General features: G+C 36.5%; 1 protein-coding gene across 3 annotated transcripts in view; it reads right to left on the reverse strand.

Annotated features, from left to right (window-relative positions):
- The window catches only part of RAF1 (Raf-1 proto-oncogene, serine/threonine kinase), a 44,616-nt gene that overhangs the window by 6,147 nt on the left and 25,676 nt on the right, over positions 1-12,793 (reverse strand). For 2 of the 3 annotated variants that reach the window (XM_086618932.1, XM_086618931.1), the window contains 7 exons: positions 11,276-11,429; positions 7,823-7,850; positions 7,604-7,731; positions 6,621-6,738; positions 2,738-2,822; positions 1,529-1,705; positions 464-510 (listed from right to left, as the gene is read on the reverse strand). In XM_086618932.1, the coding sequence (XP_086475058.1) occupies positions 464-510; positions 1,529-1,705; positions 2,738-2,822; positions 6,621-6,738; positions 7,604-7,731; positions 7,823-7,850; positions 11,276-11,429 (737 nt within the window). Of the gene's footprint in view, positions 1-463; positions 511-1,528; positions 1,706-2,737; positions 2,823-6,620; positions 6,739-7,603; positions 7,732-7,822; positions 7,851-9,657; positions 9,718-11,275; positions 11,430-12,793 lie in introns of all 3 variants that reach the window. The other variant, XM_086618933.1, reaches the window with a different exon arrangement.

Genomic DNA, 12,793 nt, shown 5'->3' on the forward strand with positions numbered 1-12,793 from the left:
AAAGGTTGCCTTTTATTGAGTTTAAAGTAAGATTTTTGGCTTCATTTCTGCCAGCCAGGTGAAGGTGTTTCAAATTTACTAAAAATATATGGGAAACAGTAACAAAACCCATGTGTACACACACATCAGCATTGCACATGCATCTCCCATCAAGTGCAGAGTGCAGCTTCTCTCCAATATAGCATTTGGATAACAGAATTGCATAAACACCATTCAAGTCAAATAAGAGACTTCTGGAGCACAACTGTTGCACATCTTTTTTCATTGTTACCACAACAGTGTGCTAAGCAAGCACGTATGTTCTATGAAAGTCCTTGCTAAAAAGTAACTTCTTACTCATTGTTAGGAGTTACTCATTAGTTACATACATTTGAAACAGCTATTTCAGCCCTCCAAAAAGCTCCACATTAAGAACAAATCACTCTCACATTAAAGGAAATACCATTAAGTCAGGAAAGGATACTATTGGATTTCATGTCTCTGTGGATGATATTCTTTGCATGTAAATAGCTGTGAAAGAAAAAGCAGAAAAGAGTCACTATGAAGGCTGCTCACAGAAACTTAGCTTTTCAATTTACTGATAGACTCCGTGTTAGTTTATTACATACTCAACCCTTTCGGAGGTCTCTTGCTTTCGTCAATTTATGGGATGCGTCTGCTTTGGCAAAAAAGAGAAACGTAGGAAGCGCTAGCTGACGACAAACTACTGCATTAAAGCAAGCAGAAGCAATGCAGTAAATACATCTCAGGAAGAGAAAGAGTGGCATCATTGCTAGGTAACTATATAATGAGCTCGAAACATGGATGCGGTCCTCATATGCATGAAATTTGTGTGCTATGCTAAGGTTTGCTTTCACAAACTGCAGTAATTTGCAGTCACAATGTATATTTCTAGTTTTCTGGGTGTTTGACTGGAAACCTGGGTCCTGATCTACAATACATAGAAGCACTGACAGCGTCAGCCAACGTCACCAACTTCTACGCTACGAACGTTGTAACGCGTTCTCAAAAAGAAGTGAGGTAGTTACGTATCAACTCAGACATCCAGAGAATGCTTCCAAAATTTATCTGCCTGTGTTGTGAGTCCTGTAGCTGTAGAACAGGAACAGCCATCCCCTCATCCCACAGAAGTACCATGAGTACTAATTAGCGTTTGCCAAACACTGCAATGTTATAGTAGTTAACACAGGGAAGAACGAAAAAAGTTGATTCTATGTTTAGAATAGGATCTCATCTACTGCAGTACAGAAAGGCCTTCAAGTTACAAAAGAAGATAAAATACACAAAAGCTGTTAAAGTGACTGGTGGTCTAACACAAACTAAGACAACCTATGGGGAAAAAAAACACTAAATGAAAGTAAGAATGCATAGAACGGTGCTGAATTCGGGCTGCTCAAAACCTTTACTTGGCATACCATTCTGACCCCTTATTATTTTAGCACAATTAACTCCATTATTAGGGTTGGGAGAAGAGAAAGGAAACACCATTCCAAGAACAAAAATAGCCAGCATTGTTTATCCTACTCACTCCATTCCCTGCGCTGTCTGCCGAGCAATATCAATCAGCTGGAACATTTGGAACTTGGTCTCTTGAACATGCAGGTGTTTATACAGACTGCTTCCTTCACACCACTGCGTAACAATGGCCAGATTATCTTTAGTCATGTAGCCCATAAACAGCAAAATATTAACATGCCGAGTCTTCCTAATAGAAAGTAGCAGAAAGAGAAATTAGTATCTTTATAAAAAATGTTTTCAAGTTCTTTTAGAAATGTATTCCTGGCTGAAGGAACATATTTCAGCTTTTGAGTCCAAAAACATGAGTTTCCTGCGAAATTTTTGCTAAGTGGATATGTGTGTAAAGCTTGTTTTTGAAAATAATGAAGATACGCCACAGTTGCCAATTTATAATTTTTAGATAAAATCAGCTGATATTCTGCTTTTTAGTCAAAATACTTCCTTTCAGTTCCAAGGAAGTTATTTAAAAATGAACCTTTACCAAAAGATGTCAGGAAAATTCAAGGCCTTTGAAATTAGTAACCAATATTCATGCTTGCATGTGGTATTAGAAAAAGTGATTGGAATAACAGAAATGACCCCGAAAGCTGTGAAGAAGTGACAACTTTAGACAGAAGACTAAATCCCAATAGGAACCTAAAGGGGCATTATGAACTGTGAAGGAATTCACAGATGAGAAGATAGACTGGCTCAGTTTCAGGATTAACATTACAGATAGTTAATTGAATGCTAGAAAACTAGTATTTGAAAGCAGAAAAGTTATGTAGATCAGAGCACACTTTTTTTTTTTTAAAAAAAAGGAATTATTCTACAGTTTTGAAAGGCACAGTTCAAGTACTCTGTCCAGTGATGAGAATCACGGCAGAATTTATGAATCTGCACCTTTTACTCCACGCCAAACATGATCTGAACAATCACATGTTCATATCATTTGTCTGAAAAGGCAACTTTCAGAAACAGTGAGGAACCACTGAAATACTCTGAATTATGATTGCTGTCTCTCAGCTCCACAATATTTGGAAGTGTCACTATATGCTCTGTTGTTTTGGGTTTGTTTTTTTGTTGTTTTTGTTTTTTTTTCTCTGAAGACCTGCTTTTCGTGTCCATCAAACACAGAATATTGATTGAGATGGCTTAAAGGAGGGGTAGTAGTCAAATACAGTGCCTTGGAGGAACAGAACTTAGCAACAACACAAGTTCTTTTAAAGTACCAACTTACCTTAACACAGCCACTTCATTTCTGAAAGCCTGGAACTGTTCTGGGGTTGGATCTACAACCTTTAGTATCTTCACTGCTACATCCCCTGAAAATACATTTACCATGAAAGTTACTAAAAATGCAATTTTTTTTTCCCCAAAAAATAACATTAATACACAGTATACTTAAAATTCCTGATTTGTGAACAGTACACCTCTACTAATTTGTACATAGGTGAAGATTTTCCTGCAGACATATAAACTTCCGTAGTATCAAGCAATTCATTTACCTGAATTTCAGTCTAACGAGAAAAGTCATTAATTATTCACATGCTTCCCTTCTACTTTTTTAAAAGCTATGGCTGGCTGGAATTACACGTATGCTTTTTGCAGGATATGAAGCTACTAAAATCTCAAATAGTTGTTGAAAAGGAAGGTACTCTAGTGTAGCTGCATTCTCAGCACATTATTTCAAGCATAGTCACATCAGACTCTCGGCTTCCAAACAGTATCCAAAGTTTCATCCCTTCCCCTCTTCTATCCAGCTTTAGCACACATATCTATACACTTTTACATTTTTCTATAATTAGTTTTATCTATTAAAGTTTTTACATATATATATAAAAATTACATACATACATACACATCCTTTTTTAGTATAAACTTTATTTAGAAAGCAAACTTTCCAGAGTTAAATTCTGCTAAATTTCAGGAATGAGAAGGATAAATCTTCTATCCAGGAACAGCAGAAAAATCGTGAATGATATAACTGATTTTAGTATTTCAGTAATGAATTTGGGGACTATGGAAAGCAGAGTGAGTATCTTACTGTTCTTTAAGCTGATACATTATAAAATTTTACTTAAAAGCTTCATCCGAATTGCTTTCAGTGTCAGTGCTTGCTTTAAATTTCAGTATCTGTCAAAGGGTAATACAGAGAGGAATATATGATGATCCAGTGCCATCTGTTTAGAGAGCATTTCCAGAGAACAAAGTTGTCAAAACCTTTACTGTGTACATCCAGAAAACAGTAGAATTGAACTGATTAAAAAAAAAGTACAATAGTGGAATGAAGCCGACTGGTCTAACAAAGGTGAAAGCACTAACAGCAAGACCCATCGATGCCTCGGTGAAAGAAATAAATATCATTTTAACTACAGATGGACAGCGTTTTAGAATTCAAGAGGGGGGTGAGCTTGCCTTGACACTGTCACAGGAAGGTAAGAGCACATGCAGTAAAAAGATTTGAGAGATGCTATACTCCAACACTGGCTTATCCCATAGTTTAGCATTACAGAATCCACCTACATTATATTCTAGACACAGGGATTTTTTTTTTTAATCATCAACTGAATACCTTAGTAATACTAACCACTCAACTGAAAACAAGTGTTGCCAACAAAGTATGAGAAGGACATGCAAACTGGTACGTGAAAGTTTCAGGGTACTCTGAGTGAACTGCAGCATCTTCCACTGTAGTTACCACTTGCTTAATTTGCTGCATAATTTGAAGCCACAAAGATGCACAAATATTAATCACATTATGATACATTTCTATCTTCTTCCTTTAACTTCAGTAAATGCAACATACTTCCTATTTCATCCTCTAGCATCTTCATAAAGAGAACCACCTCACTTTTGCAGTCTGCATAATGTTCTATAACTTACAGATCTCTCTGCTTACAGGCCAGAACTGGAGAAGATAACTGGTAGAAAGATTCCACTTTCACATGACTACCAAAATCACAGGCTTTGGAGCAGCCAGTTCCTACTGCAACTCCTGCTGCCACACAATGCAAGACCAACAGACGGTCTACCAATACTTGAAGTATACTGCTATGGGCCAGGCCAAGACAGAGCAAGGATGCAGCATCTGCTCATTACAGGCCAAACGATTTCAGATTATTTTTCAACATATTCTCCATTATGATCCTTGCTCCATGGATGAAAAGATATTTTCAACCTTACACTGTTCTTACTGAATCAGGTGCCACATTTTTTTTTTTTTTAGGTTTGATGGCATTTCCAAAGCAGTTTTCTCTACAGAAACAAATACACAATAGCACTTGTTTTGTTTAGCAGCAATCTGAAGACAAATCAGCTTCCGCCACCCCCCAACCCCCAAAACCCTAGAACTAATTACCAGGGTCAAAGGGGAAATGTGAGTGTTTATGATAGGTAGTCTTCCAACCCATTTAAACTGCCTTGGTTCTCTTTCCGCCTTTTAAATTTAGAAGCATGCTACAGGACACTACAGGATCCAAATGGGGTCTGTAACAGAAGCGGTGCAAATACGAAAATTAGTACTTAACCATCAGAACAATCTGGAAAAATATGGAAGTGCAAGACACCTGTTCAACGAGACACACGCTCCTCAGAGCAAGACTGTCCTTGACACTTCATTTTTATTTTGGAAGCCTAAATCAGGGAAGCTTATTGGAAATCTGGTACGGTTTGCATAGCGTTGTACACAATCTTCCACAGGTTTTCTCCAAAGGTTCACTGCAAACAGCCCTTCATAGTTGGGCACGTGAGGAAACTCAACACCTCTAACTTAATCTGGAGTTTCTACTTAAGTTTGCAGCAATCTGCCCATTTCAATTAATTTCATTTAGCTTCACCAATACATTTTTATTGCTGCATTTGTACTGTCAGAATAAGTTACTACAAAGAAGTCTGCAGTTCCACTAATTTGTGCACTGTGAAGTCCCAGTTTCTTTAAAACAGCTAAGACTTGCAAGAAATATAAACCCTTTAAGACCACCTCACAAATGACAGTTACAAAAAAAAAAAAAAAAGAAAAAATTTTTACTAATTTAACTCCAACTTTCCTGAGAAACCCGGAGAACTATAAACAGTAACCACGAATAAGAATTTTATCAAGTTAGGTGACAGATATACAGCCACCTTGTGCACACAACTGAATATTTTTTCTAAGTACGGAGCTCAACGTATTTCCTATTCAACAGAGGAAGAATCAAGGTTCTTGATACACAAAGAGTACTTATTAACATGAAATTCAGGTATATTAACAAGAAATTCACATTTTTTACCTTTTTTAGCGAAATCTTACTTAACCTATTTTTCCTCTTGATTGCTGTGTTCCATTTCACTCATATAATAAAAATCAGTTTAACAGCTCACGGATATGACTTTTAAAATAAGAACAGTTCTTTCATTGATGCTGACAATATTTGGGCTTAAAGACATGGAAATATTTATTTTTAAAAAATAGAGAGTGGAAGATAAGTTTCCAGATTTTTTTGTCAGCTTATTTTATGACAATAATGCTATTTAAATTAGAGCCCGGAGGGTTTGTGTGTGTTTCTTTTTAAATCATAAGCCCTGAATTTGGAAACTAATTCTGTAGTTCTGCAGTGTGCCTCTTTTCAAAGTATTCCAGCTAATTTTACATCATAAACTCTTACATCAATCATTTTTTCCTTAGGAAAAACTCCACAGTAAACACAATTTATGTTTATTTCCTTTCCCTGTCACCTTGAATGTAAGTATCCTAATTAAACCGGAGGTATTTAAAAAAAAAAAAAGGTAAATATAATTTAGCATCAGGCTGTGAAATTTCCCAGCTAATTCTGCTAATTGGATCCTGCTAATGGAAAGCAGTATCTTTTCTGAAAACAAGCTGCTGTAGAACACAGTAACAAGAAAACTATGCTGACTCTAATATAATGAACATGTAGATGGCAGTTGTAAGATCCAGATTTTGATGTCTGTTCTTTGCCTTAATTTTCCCACTGCTAATATTAGGAAATTAATATTTATCACCTAGTACCTTTGCTGGTAGATAAGCACACAGCACCATTAAAACAATTTTACCTTTTTCTGGATTGCTGTCCTACAGTATGAACATTTTGAGAAGACAGTAACACTTGCCAAGAACTTACCATGCCATTTGCCTTTGTAAACTGTTCCAAAAGAACCTGACCCTATTCTGGTAGAAAGCATGACTTCACTTGCTTCTATTTCCCAGTAATAACTGGAATCTCTTTGTCCACGAGGCCTCTGGAAGAAAAATTGACATGGCTTTACTCAAAGGATTTAATCAAATACGTTATATACACACACACCAAGAATGAAACAATTTCTTTCACACAAATTTAGCAGGCACTGAAACCTTGAGGGGTTTGGACTTCTGTTTTTCTCCTCAATTTGTGAGGGGTGGTGGGTGTTTTTACCAAAAAAACATCGAGATCTTAAGAGGAAGAAATATTTTATAATCAACTATTTAAAAGACATCTGAAATACTGACAAAACTTACTGACTTTTTCAAAATTACAATACTGAGACTCAGGAACTCATTTACATATTTAAAAGGAATAAACCAAAAAGATGAGAGCAGAATTCTCAAATGTCTAAGTGTTAACAATGGTAAGTCTCACTAAGCAACTGTGCTTCCATTTTTAAATCTTATAAGCCCTCAAAAAATTTGAGATATTATTCATTATTATTCTAACTTTTCTTCCCCTTGCCCCAAGTTTAAATCAAGCTTTTGAGGGAAAACTTGCATTTTGTTAAATCTGTTTTCCCCTGAGACATTTTGACTAACTTTACTACGAAAATGACAGCATTATCAGTATCCATTTCCTATGGAAGCTATGGCAATGCAGTTCAAACAGTTTTAACAAGGCTAACTCTAAACATATTAAAAAAAAGAATAAAAAGAGATGCAGCCCTAAAGCCCTGCTGTCTTTCTGAAGTTAGTCAAAATTATATTGCTACTATATACACACAGTGCAGAGCAACCCAAGATTACCACCAGCTTGTATTGCCTTTTAAGTACAGAAATTTATCCCAACAGACCACTGATCCCAGCCTAGTTTAATATATTTTAAAAAAACTCAAACAAAACAAATATTACCATACTTACAATTTTGTTTTTTTCTTGTGTATTGGATCCAGGGGCTCGCTCTCTTTGGGCTGGGACTGGGGTTTTGGGCTGAGACCAGCCAGTGGGGCTCATATTGTTAGGGCTTCCAGACAGAGCAGAGGGTGAAGCTTAAATATAAGAATAAACATAAATATATTTATGAACCAGAAAACAAACACAAAATAATACTATATATTATTTTATTTTTGGAAGCCATACCTGATTCACTATGGCTTCGAATTGCATCCTAAAACAGAGGAGACAGATAATAAAGTTAATAAATATACGAGAACATACAAAAGAACAAGCAGGAACAGCATTGAAATAATTCCTGACAGTTTTGGTCAAGTGTGATACAGCATTGACCAACACCCTCCAAAAGATGACAGCTTAGTTATTTTCTAGTTACAAGAATCCTATATGCTAAAAAACATGCAATTTGTGAATTCTTACAAAACATTAAAAATACTCAGAGCATATTAATAGGTATTACTACCAAAAACGGGGGGGGGGGGGGGAGGGGGGGGGAGACACGGAACAAGAAGAAACACCAGAAATATTGTCTGCATTCCCATCACTGGACTGTTGTACATGCTTGTGTTTCAGATCTGAACACAGCTCCTGTGATAGTGCTGTATCTCCAGGGGACAAGTTCTCAAAAAGGTTTTGGGTTACAAGTAGGAAAACTTTTAAAAGCTCCTAAAATATTCTAAGTCAATACGCATTTGGAAACGTCTCTGCCATACTACTTTATCCCAAAAAAGGCTACATCTTGTGCCCTAATACAAACCCATCTAATTTTCCAAACATTTTTCCACAGATTAAAGTTTGACGATGACATTTGAAAAGCATGTTCTTACACAGTTCACTAGCTGGTACAGTGCAACAACTCTCACCTCATGCCACAGGCACTTTACACCACAATTCTACAGCCATGCACAAGATAAACTAAGCTCTGACAAACATGACTTCACAACTTTTCTCACCTGCTACGTATTATCCCAAAGTACATACAGGGAAGGTAAAATATCCAGGTACTGTATAAGTACAAAGCAAGAACATGCACTACAGAAATGTTAAATACTGACAAAGTTAATAGAAGTCAATTCAAGCTTTCTAATTAGTAGAACAATCAACGTAAGATTTCATAGGAGGACAGAACAAGCCTACATTCCAGCACACAGTTTTCAAATTAACTTAGTAAAGATTCATTTATGAAACACATCATTTTAGCTGGTTAGTTGCATTCTCCCAGGCTTGACTCTGTACACACAGTATTCTTGCAGAGCACCTCTACTCTTTGCCTGAGTGGATTAAAATCTGCATAAACTACCAATGAAGAACTCTTGCAAGTTACTGCTACTGTCCATTTTGAGGATAACAAAAAACTTTAAGAACCTGAACTAATAACAAGTGATGGTTTTTGTACATCAGCCTGAGAATGTAACCGCTTTCAAGTAAGCTGGCAAAGGATAACTGAAGACTTTAAAATTGTTCTCATATTTATGTATACGTGATTCTTATTTAAGAAAAAAGTCTTTTTGCACTTCAATCCTGATGTGAATATTTTCTTTTTTGCTTATGAATCCTAGAGCAAATGAACCAAACTCAGCATTCTTCAGATTTTTTCTTACAACACAAATAATATCATACACAGTGCTGTAGTCTTGTCACTTTTACTTTGGTGTGAAATAAAAATAGTACGTCGTGTTGTTAATCTAAGGGTTCTGTACAGTTATATTCAACAAAATAGTTTCCAGAGGTAAAAAGCCACACAACAGATGTGTTTGAGAAGGTTTTACTCTAAAAACTCACATCAAAATCACATCAAATTTCGTAGTAGGATAGATTCATCCAGCTAAAATAAAAACAAAGCTCTTCTATCAATTTGTCTCTTCCAGTTAGTGTCCTCAATATTTGAGTATAAACATGCTATAAAGATTTTCATCAAATCAACTTCAGATTAACCATTTCATGTGGACACTGCCATGGCTTGCAAGTTATAGCAATCCTGTTAATGACAAGAAAACGAAAGGCACCAAGAAAATACCTACTCTTCCCCTCAAACAAAATCGTCTGCACCAGGAACTGGGAGAAGCATTCAGGCTGTTATTCTAGGCCAACACAGTAAGAGATAAAAGAAAAGAACAGAGGAAGTACAAAAAAAAATTAAAAAAATTAAATGTTAGGATAAATGAAAGAAAAAGTAACCCAATTTGTTTGATATATGATAAGTAAGTGCAGTAAAACTTCGAAGCAAGCATTCCTGTTCAAACTCAGAATTTCCCTAGTGTCCATCCTTTGGTAAACCACTTTATTAGAGTGGTCTTTCTTGTGTCATACTAGAAGGTCTCTACTATTTTTTTTTTTGTGGTGTGCTTTTTTTGTTTTAAACTTTTTTTTTTTAAAGCCTTTTAGAAAAGCAACTATTGCCTTTAAGACACGACAGCTATTTTTTTCAGTCCCTGTGATATTAAGAAGCAGCAGAATAGAAAGCACTTCTTTCTTTACTGCTGTGCGTAAAGGATAAAGAAAGCAATGTCTCCTTAAAGGCTCATCTCACAACAAAGTCCGATAATTGATTTCTTTCTTGAGTGCTTCATTATTTTTCGTGCCATAAAAGATGGTCAGCCAGGCTGCTACAGCAGTAAAAAAGGCTGTAAGCCTAAGAAAGAGAAAGAGAAAGGGAGGGTACCTTTCCCCCATAACACCCAGCTGCCACAAAGCTTTTAACCACAAAAGCTTCATGTGGCTGCAGTGCCCTTTTCTTCAGTTCCACCAAAGGTCCAGAGGACTTTTCTAGCACATTTCAGAGGTTTTCGTGTTTCATAGAAGCCTATAAACTACCAGCTGAAGATGCAAGTAAATTCGACAGTCAAAGGCTCTGGCTTGGCCCAAAGAGTTTTTAAACTATTCCGGAGAAAAAAAAACCAACACAACAGTGCTCTCTCTGAAGTCCTGCAGTTCAGCACTTTCTTGCTGCAAGCCTTTCCTGCACACCACTCCCTTATTTTGTTAAAGTTATCACAAAACAAACAAAAAACATTTTAGGCCTGACTTCAAAGAACAGTCTCTCACTACTGCCAGCCTAAGGTAGAGAGGAAAAAAAAAAAAAGAAGGTGCTTGAAAGCAAGTAACAGAAATATTCTCAGACACAGATGGCTTTAGCACACAAACCCGGAACTGCTGTTAATTCCATACAGGTGTAATACAACACAGATTACCAGTAAGCTTTGACTTGAGTATTCCAACTCAAAGAACTACATCCAGACTTACAGTACCTGAAGTCTGATTTAAAATAAACACCAGCCCCCCCCAACAAATTCAGATTTGTAGGTTTAAAAGAACACTTTTAGACATGCCTAATAAGTATTTCTTCAGCAAAACTGAGCTTATTTTCTTTTCAGATCTGTGCAACTTGGTGGTTAAGCTCCCCCACATCTTTACAGACACCAAAAATGTATCTAGAACTTTGGCGAAGTTGATGAAGACTGCAAGACCGAACTATTAACTTTCTAAGCAAATGTGTCACCTTTGTTCTTCATCACTCAGCCTGCTAAGGCAAACAGTAAGCTAATGACAAAGCAAAGAAGAAAAAGCAACCAGTGACTATGAGATTGCCAGTCACGATTTTAGTTTAACTTTACTCCATTCCCTCCCTACAGACATTACCTCAATTATCCGGCTGTCTACAGGCATTGTAGTGCTAACCATATGGACATTTGGTGTGGAAGTAGATCGCTGTCTTTGGGAAAGGGAGCCCTCAGAGGAAGGATTTGATGTGTTGAATGTGAAGGCATGAGGTGTAGAATACCTGTGCTGGGAACTGAGAAGGAAAGAGAGAGAAAGGAAAAGTTATGGATATTTTTTTCTCCTCTAGCAGTTGAAAAACATTCTTCAATGTAACCTGTTCAAAAGCAATATAGACAGAATTCCAAACGGAAGAAGATGGGATTTACATGCTAACTACAGTATTTGGTCAGCTGAATCTTTCCCAGTTTAACTTAGGAAATAAATTTAAAAACTTGAAGCAAGATCTTGTCAGTTCACACACTTATCTAGCGTGTTTAACGTACGCCTGTTTCTGCTGTTATAAAATCCACCTCAATCCCCATCAAATCACAGTTAATACGCTGATAACATACTGGCTCTGCTGGACTAACTCAGGTCTGTGAAATTTAAGCAAACCACTCATTTCAACCCTGTAATGCGTAGCTTAAGAGCTACTTTTACTGCTAAGCCCTGAATTTGTAAAGGTTTGCAAGACTGTTCAATGGTTCGCACAGAACAGCCAGCAAGGAAGTCATGAAACCCAACACCAGTTAAAAGGAGGCCAACACTAAAGTCCAGTTCAACACAGTTATAAATCACAGCTAAGGTCACTCAAGCCCTATTTATCCCAAACCACGAAAGTATCTTAACTGAAATCAGCCAGCCTTTGCAAAAAGCTTAAAAAAATTACCAAGTTAATGAGTCATTGTTCGACAACACTGGAAATAGAGACAAAGGGAACATAAGATCAATTTTTGACGACGTTCTGACTAAAATAAATACATAGAACCATTTGCAAGTCAGCTACGTGCTCTGTGTCTCATTCCTGAATAGGCCAACGTTTTTCAAAGGGATGTAGAAAAAACAAAAGATGGCCTGCCCTCTTCGGCCTCTAGAATTTCAAGGAAAAGAATACAGGCACAAATTAGGATCAGAAGACAGGACTCTTTGAAAGGAAAGCAATTTTTATTCTATCGTTTACAACTACATGAACATTCTCTTTAGAGTGTTCTTTTAGAGGAGCGTATTTTCAGTTTCCATTGTTCTCTCTTTAAACTCTTATCTGTCATCGTAACATCAGAACATTATTTTAGTTTACGTGTGCGAGTAATGCAAAACGAGTCATGAACCCTTACATCTATACTACCTGATCAAAGTAAATACAATTAATTCACAAAAACACAATAAAAATTTCTTAGGCAGGAAAACAAAGGTCTCCAGAAAACCTTTAATACTCTTCCTTAAAATCTTAAGACTAAAAATTAAAAATCCAAAATCAATGTTTTGCTTGAATCTAAGAACAAGAAAGGACACTGTATATTATCTATGATGAAGTGGTGTTGCCTTCTTGCACATTTGTCCCAACCTTCTATATGATTGTTCCATTTTTGAGGACTCAGGGGTGTTTGGGTTGGTTTG

The sequence above is a fragment of the Tauraco erythrolophus genome, chromosome 12 (assembly GCF_009769465.1).
Source record: "Tauraco erythrolophus isolate bTauEry1 chromosome 12, bTauEry1.pri, whole genome shotgun sequence".
Classification (NCBI taxonomy): Eukaryota; Metazoa; Chordata; class Aves; order Musophagiformes; family Musophagidae; genus Tauraco; species Tauraco erythrolophus.